This window comes from Lathyrus oleraceus, chromosome 7 (assembly GCF_024323335.1).
Source record: "Lathyrus oleraceus cultivar Zhongwan6 chromosome 7, CAAS_Psat_ZW6_1.0, whole genome shotgun sequence".
NCBI lineage: Eukaryota > Viridiplantae > Streptophyta > Magnoliopsida > Fabales > Fabaceae > Lathyrus > Lathyrus oleraceus.
The window spans coordinates 162912791-162931939 of NC_066585.1; the positions used below are offsets into that span (position 1 = coordinate 162912791).

The 19149-nt window shown below is 37.3% G+C and overlaps 2 protein-coding genes across 5 annotated transcripts in view; both read right to left on the reverse strand.

The window, feature by feature from the left end:
* Positions 1 to 291: 291 nt before the first annotated feature.
* Positions 292 to 19149, reverse strand: part of LOC127108521 (E3 ubiquitin-protein ligase SINA-like 10) — a 36649-nt gene continuing 17791 nt past the window's right edge. The window contains exon 3 of the mRNA XM_051046006.1: positions 292 to 816. Coding sequence (XP_050901963.1) covers positions 732 to 816 — 85 coding nt within the window. The 3' untranslated portion in view covers positions 292 to 731. The remainder of the gene's footprint in view (positions 817 to 19149) is intronic.
* On the reverse strand, positions 386 to 3370 carry LOC127108523 (ethylene-responsive transcription factor CRF3). Of its 4 annotated transcripts, none has more exons than XM_051046011.1 (3): positions 2235 to 3370; positions 1939 to 2009; positions 386 to 1128 (listed from the first exon to the last, which is right to left on the reverse strand). In XM_051046011.1, the coding sequence occupies exon 1, from the start codon at positions 2940 to 2942 to the stop codon at positions 2367 to 2369; it is 576 nt and encodes a 191-aa protein (XP_050901968.1). In that variant the 5' UTR covers positions 2943 to 3370; the 3' UTR covers positions 386 to 1128; positions 1939 to 2009; positions 2235 to 2366. The 4 variants fall into 4 exon arrangements, with proteins under 4 accessions (XP_050901968.1, XP_050901966.1, XP_050901967.1 ...); XM_051046009.1 differs by having other exon boundaries at positions 386 to 1804; XM_051046010.1 differs by having other exon boundaries at positions 1924 to 2009.

Here is a 19149-nt window from a genome sequence, read left to right on the forward strand (position 1 = left end):
AAATAATATGTTTAAAACCTATAAATAGTAAGAAATTTTTATTACATTCTAAATATTAAAACCTTAATATTAAGAAGTTTAACACGGACATCGAATAAATGGTACAGAAATTTTTAATCCTCAAATAAAGATAGTTGATAAAAACATCTTCTCTCCTCCTTTCTTAAAAAAAAAAAAACATATCTTAGTGAAATCCACAATAATTTCATCCAAAAGCGGTGTATTGAAAAGAAGAAAGAATGTTTAAAAAAAAGTGTATTTTCTTAAACAGAATGACTAAGAAGAATAAAATAATAACAAATCCATGCAACTTGATCCTAGGAAACTCCTTGCAATATGGCTGCAAAATATTGTAAGCAACAATTGCTTTATTTTAAACAGGAAAAGCACCCAAACAAACTAAACTAATATTCAACAGATAACTCAAAAGAAAAATTAGAATTTTAACATATTACATATTTACTTGATAACCTTGAAAGTTGAAACTATAGTCAAATACAGCAACAAAAGCATTTTTGTTTCATTTCCCTACTCAAAACATCAGCATCTTTCTTGAGAGTTGTCAAATTCTGTTGTGTCTTCCATTGAGACATTGGTAAAATCCTAAAGTAAGCAAATACATATAGCAATCAACAGAGTTTTAGCCTCTTTCGATCTTCAGGTATGGTTTAGTTGAGACTTTATACGAATATTCAATTTGAGTTGTCCAAAACCAAAATGATCGGAAGGAATCAAAAGAAAGTTAGTTGTACACAGCCATTATTGTCTTGAATAGTCTTCATAAAAGATTGCAATATTAATGTGCTCCCCTGAGACCTAGCCAATACATCATAATGAATATCTCTTACCAATTTCGGGCCAAGGCAACTAACATGGACCATATTTCCCAGATCAACAAGGTTATTGTGAACGACAAATAGTCTTGAATCATTTTGATCTAGAAGAACAATTTCTTTCTGGCGAGTATTTACACATTCCTTCTCGTGGCTAGTTTTCAAGTTGCAACTAAACATATCTTTGCAGCCATATTTTGCATTCGGGCATGATATTTTAATCGATTCCAACAACTTCTCCACAGCACAGCAACGATTGTACCCAATGGGCATTAAGCACATGGGACATTTGTACCTAAGTTCCCCACAACAGTTAGAGCAAACAATATGCCCATTCTCACACTGATTGTCATTTAATCACAAAGAAAGTTATCAAATTAGATCTTTCAGTACACGGAACAGCAAACAAAACAGTTAAAGTACCTCTTAAAGGCTTGCACGTTTAAGTTGCAAGACAGAAAATTAAAGAAACATACAACAAACGTGATAAATAGTCACATAGAGCTCCTTCCCTTTCTTTTGAAGGGAAGGGAGAGGTAAATTCCCCCCTTCTATTATTGGACCTTTATATTACAGACCACATAAAATATTTTCAAAGAACAACTACATACTTCTCTTAAAAAAAAAGTTGACATACTAGTCACAGTGCGAGAGATCGCCATCATAGCATTGTGCTTCAAAAGCCAAAATCAAAACAAAGTTAAACATTAAATCAAACAAACCATGTGATTATGTTTTGAAGACAAAAGTCATCTTCACAACAGTAAAAGCAGCTTATTTACAAGAAAACATCCAGCAAATAAGAGTTCAAGACTAAATGTCCTCATTCCTCATGTCTTTAATTGTTTATCACAGAACATCATCTAGATGGTTAGGAGACCCTTAATTAATTACCTATACCTTCCATGACCAGGTTAATTTTGTCTTTTGGTTAAAATTGAGATGTAAGACTGCCACAGAAATTCATTCAACTGTAACAATGAAGATTTTGAAATACCATTCAACAAACCCATCTTATGTATTATTTACCAAATCAAGGAAACAAGATAAAGGATTAATTGAAACAAATCTTAAGCAAATAGAATTATACCAGACTTAATTTTACCACAGAAATATACGAGACTGCCACAGAAATTGCTGAAGGCATCACCACCCATTTATACGTGCCAAAAGCCCCTGAGCATTGATACACCGTTTTAATCGCAGGTAATATTCAGAATAATCATCTAAAAAACTTAAATACTTAAAACCAGTTTCCGGGTGGACAAGAATTTCTGCCACTAGTATTAGCCTTTTGGAGTGACAGCGTTCAAATCTCTAAAGTCATTACAGACCCTAGGAGTGTCCTTCTTTTAATTACTGGGACAATATTGAACAATATTGGTTAGCCATTTGACATACCTGATAGGTCTTATGAATCTATTTTTATCTGCCTTGATCTTTCGATGTCTGCCTTGATTTTCGATATGATCTCTGGCGCAAATCTTTTTGGAGTTTGCTTTACAGGCCTCTTGTCAAACTTGATTAGTAGTTTCAAATCGGTAACGGGAACTGGGGAGGATTTTCAATTTCTGGAGATACTACTTCACACGAAGCAGGTGGTGTTATAAAATTAGTAAGCGCGTCGGGACCACGCAGCTTAATAGCCGCGTTGTTGTACACAATAGCAGCTTCTTCAGCAGTTTGAAACGTGCCAAGCCACACGCGCACACCACGCGACGGGTCTCTTATCTCTGCGGCCCATTTTCCCCATGGCCTCTGCCTAACTCCTCTGTATTTCTGCCCGGAAGTGACTCGACGAGTCGCCGGAGCTCTTGTTTTTCCACCGGTGCTAGTTCTGTTCCTCTTCCTCCTCCTCGAAACAACGTCTCCGCCTCCGCTGCCGCGGCCACAGCCGTTTTTCTCGCTCAGGCATGGCTCTATGGTAATCTCGTTAACAAACTTTTTAGTTCGGTTAGGTTTTGAAGTTTCTTCTTCGTCGCTGGAGGAGTCTGTAGCGTCTTTGTCTGTGTATGTTATTCTGACTATTTTGGGAAATGGATGGTTCGGAGTGTTTTCTTTGGTAAGGTTGATACGGTGAGTGAGTTTCTTTGTTGGTGACAGAGTCATGTTACGGTGAATGAGGATGAAGGTATGTTAAGGTTTTGATTTAGTGTATCAGCTTTTTAGGGTTATTAGCAGTTGAAGTGATGAAAAGTTGAGAGGAAAAAAGGAAGAAAAAAGAGAGAAATTCGTTTTGGGGGAAGAAATTAAGAAGAGAATAAAGAGAAAGTGGAAACCAAAGGGAGAGAGATAGACACGTCTTAATAAGTATTGAAATAGAGAGGAAAAAAAATTGAAAGGAAGAAGAATTTGAAGGAAAGTGTGAAGTAAAAAAAAAGGAAAGAAAAGAAAACAAAGAGAAAGAGAGAAAAAATTGCAGTGGAAGGAATTAGGGAGTGTACAGGTTAAGCGACAGAATGTCCGGAAAAGTGAGAGTTGTGTGAATTGTGTGAATGAAGGAGTGCTCAATGGATCATCATCTCCTACTCTTTCTGTCCAGCCTTTCCTCCTGTTCTTATCTAATGGCTGAAAATTCATTAAAATAATAATAATAATGCAGTTTTAAAAAGAGAGATAAATCGTAGATGAACGATTAGGATGAGCGCAACAGGACAGCAGGAGATAACTGACCGGAGAGACCCAGATCCGTGCACAAGTTGAGTGACAGAATGTACTGAAAAGTGAGAGTTACGTGAGTTTTGTTCGGAATAATAACTGAGTTAGAAACTTAGAGAAACAAAGTCTGGGGAAGTCTCACATCATTGATTAGAAATGTAAAGATTTGAGAGTTTATAAGTGAGAGAAATTACACATCTATCACTTTAATGTTTTTGGTGAGTATGTGGTGTGTGTCTCACAAATGTGTGTTGCTCATAAAACAAGAGAAAAAAAAACAAAGTAAAAATTCCCCCTTGTTTTGACTCCCCGATTTATAGCCCTAACAAATTGTGGGGCAGAAAAAAAATGGTTGAAAATTATTAAATATGAAATTCTTTGTGTCGAAGTCAAAATAGTGGATTTGTATTTGACGGGTGTCGAAATTGGTTTGTGTTGAACAGAGTATGTATTTGCTATATTTGACGGGAAGTCAAATATAGTCTGTCGAAACTTATGTTGAAGTTTGTAGCTGCCGAAGGAGTCGACATAGTCGAAATAGTTAACTTAACTTAGTTTTAGTTGAGTTAGTTATTTTTTTGATTATTTGAAGTCCAGGTAATTTCATCTATAAATATAGAGGATCTCTATTTCATTTGTAACTAAATAAGATACAACTTTGTAATAGCATTCGGTAGATTCATAAATCACAGTTGTGATTAACACACATTATTAAACACTTAGAGTGCAGTTTGCACAACAACATTACTTCTTCTTCCTCCATAATTTCTCTTTTCTCTCACTTTCAATTACATTGCTTTCTTCTTTCAATTCTCAATGTAGTGTATAATCATCTTGGAACCAATGAGTGGCTGTTTCACTTGAGTAAAGGGTGAAGAACAAGAGGTGTGATCAATGAGAAAGATTTATTCTTATTCATCAAGATTGATTCGTTTAACTTCAAGATTGGAGTTTTCCCAACATTTGGTATCTAAAGCACTGGTTGTGTGATCTTTGGGACACATTGAATCACGATGAATCATCTGAATTGATTTTCCTGTGAATATTTCAATCTTGAATGGTAAGAATTATGAAAACTAGTGTAAGCAAATGAAAGTTGTTTTTTGTTATCGAGATCTTTAGGATATTCTGAAGAAATGAGTAACACCAATTTGAGAGAATACTACGGATGAACAAAAGGTTACACACAATGATTTGAATAAGAAAGATTACAAGGCTCTTTTCTTAATCCATCAATGTGTTGATCTAGACAACTTTGAGAAAGTTGGTGATGTAGATTCAGCAAAGGAAGCATGAGACGTCCTGGAAAAATCGTTTGGAGGCGCTAAGAAAGTGAAGCAGGTGAGGTTACAAACTCACAAAATAATGTATGAATTTCTTCAGATGGAAGACAATGAAAGTGTGACTTATTTCTTCACTAAAAAATGGTAAATTAAATCAAGACGTGTGGAAAAGTGTTGACATCAAAATTTTTAGTGACAAAGATTTTGAGGTCATTGATTCTAAAGTTCGATCATGTGGTAGTAGACATAGAAGAATAGAAGGATCTGTCAAGTATGACAAAATCAGAGATTCAAGGGGCTCTTGAATCTCACGAAGAAAGAATGGATGAAAGAACTGTAAGCAGGTTGAAGACTAGTGTGGCTTTGCAAGCTCAGTCGACTAAGAAAGACAAAGGAAGATAGAATGGTAACAAGGGCAAATGAAGTTGCAAAAATTTGACTGGTAGAGGAAACCATCAAGAGGATAGTTCATCAAATCAAATACAATCTTCTAACCAAGGCAATCACAGAGGTAGTGGTGTGGGTAGAGGAAGAGACGGTGGAAGAAAACCTGATAAAAGTCATATTTTGTGCTACAATTGTCAAAATTATGACCACTATGCAAGTCAGTGTCGAGGAGGCAAGAAAGATCAAGAAAGTGATGCAAAACTTGCAGAAGACAAAGTGATGTTAATGGTCACAACAAAAGAAGAATAAGGATTCAAAGATCAATGGTATCTAGACTTTGGTTGTTCGTCGCACATGATTGGAAGAAAAAATTGATTTATCAACATCAGTATCTCGTCGAAGAACAAAGTAAAATTTGCAAACGAAAATACCCTATTTGATGAAGGTATTGGTGATGTTCTTATCAGAAGAAAGGATGGTAAACGATAAGTAATTTTCGATGTGTTGTACATGTAAGAACAAAAATTGTTCTACAACAGATTCCTTGATTTTGATGATAACAAAGGATGAAACCAAAAATGGCACCCTAACGAAAAGTTTCTAAGTGTGCAGGGTTCTAAAGAAAGAAGGAAGAAATCTGATGATGTCATCAGATACAAAACCAGATCAGATACAAATTATCAAATTATCAGAAGCATCTGAAGTGAAGACAAGTTCAAGAAAGTCTAACTCTGAGCAATACATCAGAAGCATCTGAACAAGAATACGCTCTAGAAGTTCTGACTCTGAACAACGGTTGTCTAACTCCAGAAGTTATCAGCGCTATCTGAAGAAACTATCTGAACTCACAAGAGATTAACATCAGAAGCAAGATTCCAAGATTCTCCAGAAACACATATACTCTGAGCATGGAATTGCTAATCATGAAAGAGTAACGTTAAAGTCAAGTAAAGTTTTGCAAATGGATTTCCTAATTAAGAAAGAGACGTTAATCTCCAATTTCAATAAAGAAGACACTACTTGTGGTAAGTAGTCATTTCAAGGAGAGAAAGTTATCCTGCAGAAGCTATTTAAGTGATGGCGTAAATTCATTTTAATATCCACCAGTTTCAACTACTACCTCACTTCTATATATAAAGGACTGCAAATCAACATTCAGTATGAGACAAGTATTAGCTAACAAGCCAAAATTATACTGAAACATCAACACTCAAGAAAAACACTCTTGCTCTCTAAGATCTTCACGAAGCTTTTGCTTATTACGTGAAAAACTCTTGTTCTTACTATTGTAATATCTGCTTTCTTAGAAGCATTCTAGATTACATTAATCCTTCATTTATTTTGTTTGTTGATTTCCTCAAGTGACTCTGTGTAGTCTGTATACTTGAGAGGGCTAAGAGACTTTTATCTTAGACGTTGTTTGTAATCTTTCAAGATTAGTGGATTAAGTCCTTGTTGAAGGCGAAATCACCTCGCCCGGGTGGACTGGAGTAGCTTTGTGTTATAAGCGAACCAGTATAAAATCATTGTGTGATTTTCTTTTTGAAAAGCACTTATTTTTCAAAACAATTCAAACCCCCCTTTCTTGTTTTTCTCACCTTCAATTGGTATCAGAGCTCCGGCTCTGTTATTGATTTTCTAATCAAACACTTAACCGTGTAGAGAGATCCAGTACGAGAAAAACAATGGCCCACTCAAATGAAAGAGATTCTTACAATGCTAAGCCTCCTGTTTTTGATGGAGAGAAATTTGATTACTGGAAAGATAGAATCGAAAGTTTCTTTCTGGGTTATGATGCTGACCTCTGGGACATAGTCACAGATGGATATACACCTCCAGTCTTAGAAAATGGAGCTGAAGTTCCCAGAAACAAGATGTCAGAAGATCAGAAACGTATCTTCAAAAATCATCACAAGGCCAGAACAATACTTCTAAATGCTATATCATATAACGAATATGAAAAGATCACCAACAGAGAGACAGCCAAAGATATACTTGACTCTCTGAAGATGACCCATGAAGGAAACTCCCAAGTCAAGGAGACGAAGGCTCTGGCGCTTATCCAGAAATATGAAGCCTTCAAAATGGAAGATGACGAAGCTATAGAGGCTATGTTTTCTAGATTTCAAACTCTTATTGCAGGTCTTAAAGTGCTAGACAAAGGATACACGACTGCAGATCATGTTAAGAAGATAGTCAGAAGTCTGCCAAAGAAATGGAGACCTATGGTTACTGCTCTGAAGCTGTCAAAGGATCTGAACAATATCAGCCTTGAAGAACTTGTTAGTTCTCTCAGAAGCCATGAGATAGAACTAGAGGAGGATGAGCCTCAGAAAAAGAACAAGTCCGTAGCGCTAAAGTCCATATCTAAAAGACGGAAACCTGACAGAACCAAAGCTTTCCAGGCAGAAACTGAAGATACTGACGATTCTGAACCAGAAGACTCTGATGATGAAGAAGAGTTGTCCCTACTAACCAGAAGAGTCAAGCAACTCTGGAAAAAGAGGAACAACAACTTTAGAAGACCAAGACCCAGAGGGGATCGTTCAGAGTCAACTTCAAAAGGTAAAGCTAACAAAGATATTACCTGTTATGAATGTAAAGAAACAGGTCATTATAGAAATGAATGCCCCAAGCTGAAGAAAGACAACTCTAGAAAAGAAAGCTTCAAGAAAAATACCTTCAGAACAAAGAAAGGATTAATGGCCACCTGGGATGATAGTGAATCTGGATCATCAGAATCTGACTCTGATGAACAGGCCAACGTAGCACTTATGGCTACCACATCCAGCAGCTCAGATGAAGAATCTGAAGAGGTATTTTCTGAACTTTCTCGTTCTGATTTAGAATCTTGTTTGTCAGAAACTCTTAGCTCATATCAGAAATTAAAACAAAAGTTTAAAAACATTAAAGGCTGTCTTAAAGCTAAATTTGAAGATTGTGGCGAGCTTGAGATGACAATTCTAGCACAAGAAGATAAAATTAAATTGTTAACATTAGAAAGAGATGGAGCAAAAAGAAAAAGCTTAGAATTAGAAGAAGCGTTATCTCAAACTCCACAAACTTCAAATGCAATAATTTATAAATACGAAGAAGCCTTTCAAGAATTTCTGAAAAATGGGATAGATAGGAGTATTATGGCATCCATGATCTATGGAGTTAGTCAGAACAATAAAAAGGGAATTGGGTATGATTCTAAGGAAGATAAAACTTCTACCAGTAACCAACTTAAGTCTCCCTTTTCATATCATTACACACACACACAAGAACAAAAATTTAAAAATGCTAGAAAACCCAAAGTTATAAGAAACTCTGGGAAAACTAATCTGAAAGGACCCAAGAGATTCTGGGTACCAAAAGATAAGATTGTGTATGTTGCAGATATCCTATGCAGCAAAGTTCAGACACCAGTCATGGTACCTGGACTCTGGATGCTCGCGACACATGACGGGAAGAAAGTCTATGTTCCAAAGTCTGGAACTTAAAGACGCTGGATTTGTAGGCTTCGGAGGAGATCAGAAAGGAAGGATCAGAGGCTCCGGAACTATTGGTAATGGTACTCTTCCCTCTATTTCTGATGTTCTTTATGTAGAAGGATTAATGCATAACTTGTTATCCATAAGTCAATTAAGTGATAACGGTTATGATGTAATCTTCAATCAAAAAACATGTAAAGCCATTAATCAGAACGATGGCTCTGTCCTTTTCACAGGCAAGAGGAAAAACAACATTTACAAAATAAATCTTTCTGATTTAAAAGATCAAAATGTTAAATGTCTAATGTCAGTTCACAAAGAGCAATGGGTATGACATAGACGCTTGGGCCACATTAGCATGAGGAAACTTTCTCAGCTAACTAAACTCGAGTTAGTCAGAGGCCTACCTAAACTGAAGTTTTCTTCAGATGCTCTGTGTGAAGCTTGTCAGAAAGGAAAATTTTCAAAAACATCTTTTAAAAAGAAAAATGTTGTTTCTACCTCTAAGCCTCTGGAACTTCTTCACATTGACTTATTTGGTCCTGTGAAAACAGCATCAGTTAATGGAAAGAAGTATGGACTAGTCATTGTTGATGATTACAGTCGCTGGACATGGGTAAAATTCCTAAAGCACAAGAGTGAGTCTCACTCTGTATTCACCAGTTTCTGTTCCAAAGTGCAAAAAGAATTTGACTCTAAAATTATTAGAGTCAGAAGTGATCATGGTGGAGAATTTGAAAACAAAGATTTTGAAGAATTATTTGATTCTAATGGAATATCCCATGATTTCTCCTGCCCTAGAACTCCACAACAAAATGGAGTTGTAGAGAGGAAGAATAGGACACTCCAAGAGATGGCCAGAACCATGATCAATGAAACTAATGTAGCAAAGCACTTTTGGGCAGAAGCTGTAAATACAGCGTGTTACATTCAGAATAGAATCTCTATAAGACCTATTCTAGAAAAGACTCCCTATGAATTGTGTAAAGGAAGAAAACCAAACATTTCATATTTTCATCCTTTTGGTTGTTCTTGTTTTATATTAAATACTAAAGAACATCTGAACAAGTTTGATTCCAAAGCACAGAAAGGTATTATGTTAGGATACTCAAAACGCTCTAAAGGCTACAGAGTATACAACACAGAAACCAAAATTGTGGAAGAATCAATTCATGTCAGATTTGATGATAAGCTTGACCCTGAAAAGTCAAAGCTAGTTGAAAAGTTTGCAGATTTGGAAATCACTCTTGTAGAATCTGATAAAACTCCAGAAGCAACTGTCACTCAGAACTCTGAAGAAATTAAATCTCCAGAAATCCCAAAGAAAGTCAAAAGTCGTATCAATGTATCTGAAGATTTGATTATGGGAAACAAGGACGAACCTGTCAGAACCAGATCTACCTTCAGGACTTCTGAAGATACTACTCTGGGACTAGTGTCTCTGATTGAGCCTACGTCTTGTGATGAAGCACTTCAGGATAACGACTGGGTGGCAGCTATGCAAGAAGAATTGGATCAATTCTCAAAGAATGATGTCTGGGATCTCGTTCCTAAACCCAGAGGCACTCATGTCATTGGAACCAGATGGGTTTTCAGAAACAAGCTGAACGAGAAAGGAGAAGTTGTCAGAAACAAAGCTCGACTGGTAGCTCAAGGTTACAGTCAACAAGAAGGTATTGACTATAATGAAACCTTTGCTCCAGTCGCGAGGTTAGAATCTATTCGTCTTCTTGTATCTTTTGCTATTAATCACTCTATCAAATTATATCAAATGGATGTCAAGAGTGCATTCCTTAATGGTTATATATCAGAAGAAGTGTATGTCAACCAACCTCCAGGTTTTGAAAATTCAAATTTTCCAGAACATGTCTTTAAACTTAAGAAATCCTTATATGGACTTAAACAAGCTCCTAGAGCTTGGTATGAACGATTAAGCAATTTTCTTCTGGAAACAAATTTTATCAGAGGAAAAGTTGATTCTACACTCTTCTGTAAAAACCTTAATAATGATCTCATGATATGCCAGATTTATGTTGATGATATTATTTTTGGTTCTGCTAATATCTCTGTTTGCCAAGAATTTTCTAAGTTAATGCAGGCAGAATTTGAGATGAGTTTAATGCAAGAACTAAAGTTCTTTCTGGGAATTCAAATTAATCAAACTTCAGAAGTCACGTACGTCCATCAAAGTAAATATATTAAAGACGTTCTGAAGAAGTTTGACATGACTGAATGCAACTCTGCAAAAACTCCCATGCACCCAACTTGCATTCTGGAAAAGGAAGAGGTAAGCAACAAGGTTTGTCAGAAGCTCTATCGAGGTATGATAGGCTCTCTTCTCTATCTGACTGCTACTCGTCCTGATATTCTCTTTAGTGTCTGTCTTTGTGCCAGATTCCAATCAGATCCTAGAGAATCTCATTTAACAGCAGTTAAGAGAATTCTTAAGTATCTGAAAGGAACTCCTAACCTGGGCCTGATGTATGAGAAAACATCAGAGTATAGACTCTCGGGTTATTGTGATGCAGATTATGCAGGAGATAGAATAGAACGAAAAAGCACTTTTGGAAATTGCCAGCTTCTGGGAAACAATCTGATATCCTGGGCTAGCAAAAGACAATCAACAATTGCTCTATCAACTGCAGAAGCAGAATATATCTCAGCGTCACTGTGCACAACTCAGATGCTCTGGATGAAGCATCAGTTAGAAGATCTGCAAATCTTTGAGAGTAACATTCCTATCTTTTGTGATAATACTGCTGCTATTTGTTTAAGTAAGAATCCCATTCTACATTCCAGAGCCAAACACATTGAAATAAAACATCATTTTATCAGAGACTATGTTCAGAAAGGGATAGTAACATTGAAGTTCATTGATACTGAACATCAATGGGCAGATATCTTTACTAAGCCTCTAGCTGAAGATAGATTTCTTTTTATCTTAGAACATCTGAACATTAAAAATTGTCCTGAATGAAGTATGGCTCTGAAAAAGTAAAGTGAGACTCTGATGTAAACAAATGTATTTCTGCCTCTGACTCTGATACTTCTACCAAGTTAAGAAGATATCTGAGTTAGAAATCTTCAGAAACCTATCCTTTGGTATTCCTGAAGATCAGATACATCAACACGTGGAGCACCAAGCGTCTAACCCTAGAACTTCTAGACAGCTGTCAAAAGAAATTCAAAGGTCAGAACGTTTGAAATCTCCTTGAGCAGTGTGCGTACTGTGGGATTAGACATTCATTAATTAGTTGTAATCATTTTTCCCCCCAAGCGTGCTTACTTGAGCGTTGTGCTAACGCAATCTTATGTGTCGTTTTGCATGTGTTTCACTTAGAGTATATAAACACTTTTCTCACATTTCACACACTTATCACTCTCACTCACTCTAAAACCCTAAACCCTCTCTGAAGCATTCTCTGCAAGTTCTTCATCTTCATCAATCTTCATCTTCTCTTTCACCATGGACGCTCAACAACAACAAGTCTTTAACTTCTCTCAAGAAATGGAATCAAGTTCTACTGCTCAAACCTCAAGCATTCCAACACCAACGGTTACAGGCGTCACCATAACCCCTGTTTACAAAGAACCCCATATTCTTGACCGTGAACGCCATGTTAACCTTTCAACCCCTTTTGAAGGTCTGGACGTGTTGTGTGAATCACTAGTTGATTTCGACAACTTGAAGAGAAATGGCGTTGATCTTACTGAAGAGCTTCGTAAACAAGGATGGGAAAACTATTTCCAAAGGCTTTATGGTCCTGTTTACCCTCTTCTCATCAAGGAGTTCTGGAGGTTTGCAGATGCAGATGACCACTTCATCGTCTCATATGTTCTGGGGGTGAAGATTGTTATCACTGAAGGGTCAATAGCCTCTCTACTGAACATGGAAAGAAGTGGAGGAAAAAGGATTTACAACATCCCTCCTAGGTCAAAGCGCATCACTGATGTAATCAACCCAACAATCTTCAAACCCAACACTGAAGGAAATCCTTCAAAGAACAAAGAGCTGCACCAGAACCTCAGAGTGTGGTTGAAGATTATTCTGGGAACTATTCACCACCGTCCAGCCTCTAACTCCTCTGACTACATTAATGCAGACCAGAAATGCATTTTGTATTGCATTCAGAAGGGTGTGAAGATCTGCCTCCCTGCTCTCCTTTTCAGATATCTGAGAGATTCTGTCAGAGAAACCAGAAACAATATGAAGCCCAGATCCTACATTCCTCTGGGAAGATTGCTATCTGATGTCTTCATTGAGAATGGGCTGGTGGATCATCTGGAGAAGACCAAGCTGATGCTAGATCTGGCAATAGATGTTGGGAAGCCTCTGAATGCCAGAAATCTCAAAAGTATGGGGATAATTAAGAAGATTCAAGTCAGACCCACTCTGGACACATCCTGGGATTGTTTGAAAGATCAGAGGAAGATGCCTCATGGCCTTGCCAGGTTCTTCAAGAACGAACCCAGAGATGCGGTGGCCATCTATCTTAATCGTCTGCTGGATGAAGGTGTTGACATCTCTGACTTCAGCCTCGACGATTGTCTAGATTCAGAAGCAGATTTCGTCAGATACAAGAGAGGTCTCTTTGAGAAGAAGATAGCACCTCCGGCAAAGAAGGCAAGAATTGAAGAAGCTTCTGGAAGCAGATCTTCAGTTCCTCTGAATATATCTACTGGTACGTCTGTTCCTTCTGTTACCACTAATCCTCTGATGGTTTCTTCTAACCCTCTCTCTTCACAACCTATTTTTACTACTTCTGAAATCCCACCTTCAACCATCAGAACCTCCCAACCTTCACCAGTTCTAAATGTAGCCCGTACTTTCATACCTCCCTCTAAACCTGCACAAACTCACCAAAGTACTTCCTCTTCATCATCCTCAGAACCAGAATCACCCCCATATGTTTCCATCTCTTCTGACCCAGAATATCCTGACCCTGATTCCCCAACCATAGCCACAATTTATGCTCATAAACTTGCTTCACAACAAACACAAACACAATCTGAAGAAACTTCACCTCCACCACAACAAACAACCACCATACCTTCTGAAACTCAACCCTCTGAACCCCACACCTCTGATATCACCCCACCAAACATCTCCGCTGCACCTGAAGCTGAAACTGAACCCTTAGATTTAAACCCTCTTTACGCTTCACCCCAAACATCTGAACCTCAACTAGAAGCAGAATCTGAACCTCAACCTGAATCAGAATCTGAACCTCAAACATTAAATCTCAGCCCTCCAAACTCTCCACCTCATACCTATGAACCTGAACATGAACCTGAACTTTCTACACCTACCCTTGAGGAAGCCATCATGCAGGTAGCAGAAGCTTCAGTACAAAAGGTCAAGTCTCTGACCACTAACTCTGAAATCAGTGATGATCCTAAATCTGTAAGGACACACTGGAACAGAGTCATTGGCTGGATGACCTCTGAGTCTTTTAGACTGAAGAGCATATCTGAACAAGTCAGAAATGGCTACATCAGAGATGCTGAGGCAAGACTCCAGGAGAGACTTGCCAGAGAAGCTGAAGCCAGAAGGCTGGAAGAAGAGAGATTGGCCAAGGAAGCTGAAGAAGAAGCAAGAAGGCTAGAAGAAGAAAGACTTGCTAAGGAAGCTGAAATCCTAAGGGAAAAGGAAGCTGAAGCTAAGGCTCTGGCGGATGCAGAAGCACAAGCTGCTGCTGAAGCTGAAGCTCAGCAGGCTCTGACTCTGGGGGAGTCCTCTTCTGTGATCCCTATGGTTCTTCAGACTCTGAAAGAACTCAAGCAAGATCAGAATGAACTCCGGGCCAGAATGGACAAGCAAGATACTGTCAACAACAACATCCAGAACATGCTTGCTATGTTGCTTCAGAGAATGCCTCCGCCTCCGAACCCTTAGGCACTTAGGATTTATTTTTTTTCTGCTTGCCTGTTGTTTTTATCTTCTCTGAAATCTGATGTTTTCTTATTTCTTGTTGCCTTTGTGCTTCTATTTTAATACAATGTTTTTCTCTTCCATTATTTGTTTTACTATGTCTTTTTGATTCTGACAAAAAGGGGGAGAAGTCATTAATAGCTCTGATGAAAACATTGTCTAATACCTTAAGCATTCTGCAACATATTTTTCTTAAAAATAAATTTATCTAACCTGGACTTAAGAAATTGCAGAAAGTTTCAGAAACCTCGGTACTTAAGAAACTCTGGTAAGAACTTCTGAACTCCCTAGCATTATCTCAGGGGGAGCTTCTGTCTATCTGATCTAATATTATTCATGTTTCATCTGCTAATTAAGGTTGTTTTGTCATCATCAAAAAGGGGGAGATTGTAAGAACAAAAATTGTTCTACAACAGATTCCTTGATTTTGATGATAACAAAGGATGAAACCAAAAATGGCACCCTAACGAAAAGTTTCTAAGTGTGCAGGGTTCTAAAGAAAGAAGGAAGAAATCTGATGATGTCATCAGATACAAAACCAGATCAGATACAAATTATCAAATTATCAGAAGCATCTGAAGTGAAGACAAGTTCAAGAAAGTCTAACTCTGAGCAATACATCAGAAGCATCTGAACAAGAATACGCTCTAGAAGTTCTGACTCTGAACAACGGTTGTCTAACTCCAGAAGTTATCAGCGCTATCTGAAGAAACTATCTGAACTCACAAGAGATTAACATCAGAAGCAAGATTCCAAGATTCTCCAGAAACACATATACTCTGAGCATGGAATTGCTAATCATGAAAGAGTAACGTTAAAGTCAAGTAAAGTTTTGCAAATGGATTTCCTAATTAAGAAAGAGACGTTAATCTCCAATTTCAATAAAGAAGACACTACTTGTGGTAAGTAGTCATTTCAAGGAGAGAAAGTTATCCTGCATAAGCTATTTAAGTGATGGCGTAAATTCATTTTAATATCCACCAGTTTCAACTACTACCTCACTTCTATATATAAAGGACTGCAAATCAACATTCAGTATGAGACAAGTATTAGCTAACAAGCCAAAATTATACTGAAACATCAACACTCAAGAAAAACACTCTTGCTCTCTAAGATCTTCACGAAGCTTTTGCTTATTACGTGAAAAACTCTTGTTCTTACTATTGTAATATCTGCTTTCTTAGAAGCATTCTAGATTACATTAATCCTTCATTTATTTTGTTTGTTGATTTCCTCAAGTGACTCTGTGTAGTCTGTATACTTGAGAGGGCTAAGAGACTTTTATCTTAGACGTTGTTTGTAATCTTTCAAGATTAGTGGATTAAGTCCTTGTTGAAGGCGAAATCACCTCGGCCGGGTGGACTGGAGTAGCTTTGTGTTATAAGCGAACCAGTATAAAATCATTGTGTGGTTTTCATTTTGAAAAGCACTTATTTTTCAAAACAATTCAAACCCCCCTTTCTTGTTTTTCTCACCTTCAGTACATACCTGACATGAAGAGTAATCTACTAAGTATAGGTCAGCTGATCGAAGGAACTACAAAATATTGATCAAAGATAGAATGATGAGAGTGATCGACTCAAGAAATAAGTTAATCTCGAAGGATCCGTTGTCTTAGAATAGAACCTTAGGGATTGAACTTGATGTGTTATAACACAAGTGCCTAGCGACTGCAGCTAGCAGAGATGAATGGTTATGGCATTACAGATTTGTTCACTTGAATTTTAATGACATTAGTAATCTCAAGAGGAAGAACATGGTTTCAAATCTACCATAAATCCATATTCCATAAGAAGTATGTGAAGAATGTGTTCAAGAAAACAACACAATAATAGCTTCATCAAGGATGCAAGAAGCAAGACGAAATCCACTCTCGAGATAGTCTACTCAGACATGTGTGGTCTTCTCCAAATAGATTCACTTGGAGGTAACAAGTACTTTGTTAAATTTATTGATGATTACATCTTAAAGTTGTGGACCTACTTAATCAAGAAGAAAAGTGATGTGATCGATGTTTTCACCCAGTTCAAAGAAATGGTCGAAAGATAGAGTGGTCACAAGATTAAGGTTATGAGGACAGATGGAGGTAGAGAGTATGTGTCAAAAGACTTCGATACACTATGAATAAAAGAAGGAATTATGCATGATATGATGCCACCATACACTCCTCAACAAAATGATATTGTTGAAAGAAAGAACAAGATCATTATGAAAACGGTGAGAAGTATGTTAAAAGGCAAGCATCTCCCAAATGAGTTATGGGGTGAGGTTGTGTCGACTGCAACATACATATTGAACAGATGTCTGACAAAGAGGTTTGAAGGTATCCCACCAGAAGAATTTTGGTCTAATGTCTAACCTAGCTTAAGTCACTTGAAGGTGTTTGGATCCATACCACTATTTATCGTGAAAATTGATAAACAACCGCTGATCTTATAAATTAAAAATATTTTGGTTACTTACAGGACCGATCAGGTTGATCCTAGGACATGTCCTAATTATTTTTAGGATAAAGTCTGATGAATGATAAGCACTTCGACAATGTTCATACTTAAATAAATTGTTAAAGAATGTAAAGGAAAAATAACGCAAAGAAGGCAAGGAAAGTGCTGGAAAGTAAATGGCGGTGAAGATAAATTTCTGAAAAGAAAAGATTGATTAAATTGCTTTAAGTAAAAACATTGTGCAATATCAAACGTATATTTTTCTCAATTTACACTTTATCTACACACGGATACTTTGGGCAAGTTGATAAATTTGTACACACTTGAACACACACACGATCCTAACACTAAGACATCCTATTTATACCAATCGAAATAACTGCTTCCAACGGCTTATTCACCAGATTGAGACAAGGGACGCTTTGCATGTATGTAACTGCCCACTACGCCCCACGTATATCCTTAGCAATTAGATAAGAACAAAGAATTTCCTCCCTCATTTGAATTCAAATCCTTTGTCGAACTACCACCAGTGACGCTTCTGTCGAAAACATCTCCAAACTGCTAGAAATATTTCTAAGTCCACACATTATCTTTACTCTTGCATCAAGGTATCTTCGACTGGAATTTCAAAATGTATAATTTTGTCGAAACATTCAATTTCTTGACAGGAAACTTTATTTCCTTAATTAATTCCCTTAATCCACATTAGGCATCGAAATTGGGAGCTAACAAATTGCCCCCAAAAAATGTCATTTTCGACATCTCGAAGAAAAAGGCATTTTTTGAGACTATGGTTTGACGCCTTGAACAATTCTTGCATAGCTTCGACGCCACTAATGCTCCAATTTTGCAAAAACTATTCATCTTTTTTCAGCTGGCCTATGACGTCAAAACAATCATTACCTTTTTTCCAACACGTCTTTTCAACCCATGCGTAAATATTTTTAATCATCATGTTTCCTAGACCCTAAGAGATCGTGGGATTAGGATTTAATTACCACCGTCCCACTATGTAATCCTGGAGAGACACGTGTCTCACTCGTTTGTCAACCATTAATGCTGATTTGAACCATTTTTTCTTCCAAAAAATCTATAAAAAGCGCATTTCTTACTAATTCCACTTTTTCACGCTTTCTGAAATCTTCAAGTACTTCAACTCTTCATCTTCTTCAAAACACCCTCAAAAAACCCATATTTTTCTTCTTTCTTCAAACCTTTAACAAAATGGTCACTTCAAGCAAAGTCCCCAAAGAAACAACCAAGGCTGTCAAGGTTTCCATTAAACAAACGAACGCCCCCAAAAAGATCTCAGACCTTCCTCCTTTTGCCACGCTTCCTGGCCCAGTGATGATGGGTAAACAACAATATATTCTTGAACCAAGAACTGAAGAACAACGAAGAATTTATGAATCTCAGGTACTCATTCCAATCACTGTCTCTAGAAAAAATTATGCTTTATTTGGACTTTACCTGACATGAACATCGATTCTAGCAAACTTAGGGACTTTTTCCCCACCTACCATAGATGTAAACCAATAGGCCAAGAAAAAAAACTTAGGGCTGAAAGGACTACCACTGCTGAGGAACCCCAATCTTTAACAGATGAAACTATAAACTTAAGGTTTATGAACAATGGCTTTAGAGTCTTCCGAGCGACCCCATCATTCAAAGATTCAACTGACTATCTAAGTTGGCTAAACAAGATAGAAAAAACCAAATCTCAAACCTGGAAGGATATGGGAATTTATGACCTAATTATGTTGTCAAATGTAGGACTGGATTACAGTTCGACTTTATTAGTTTCTTCCTTGTACTTCTGGGACAATACTCATTATACCTTCCACCTCCCTTGCGGAATGATAACACCCATTATCTTTGCTATAGCCGTTATCACAGGGCTAAAGCCAATTGGGAATACCTATGACCCAGATGTAGAATCTAATGACCCCATAGCCTTCTCCACCTCTAGGGCTGCCTACTCAACCCACATAGCATATTACTATGACAAAGATACTGACACCGTCTCCGACGTAGAACACATTGCTTTCTTGGCTTTATGGTTATCCCAATGTTTCTTTTGTTCGAAGTCACTACATGTTGCCAAGAAATATCTCACTCTGGCGAACCAACTTC

Bases quoted from the DNA above. Each gene is read 5' to 3' on its own strand.
- LOC127108523 (XM_051046011.1), bottom strand. From the start codon at position 2,942: ATGACTCTGTCACCAACAAAGAAACTCACTCACCGTATCAACCTTACC.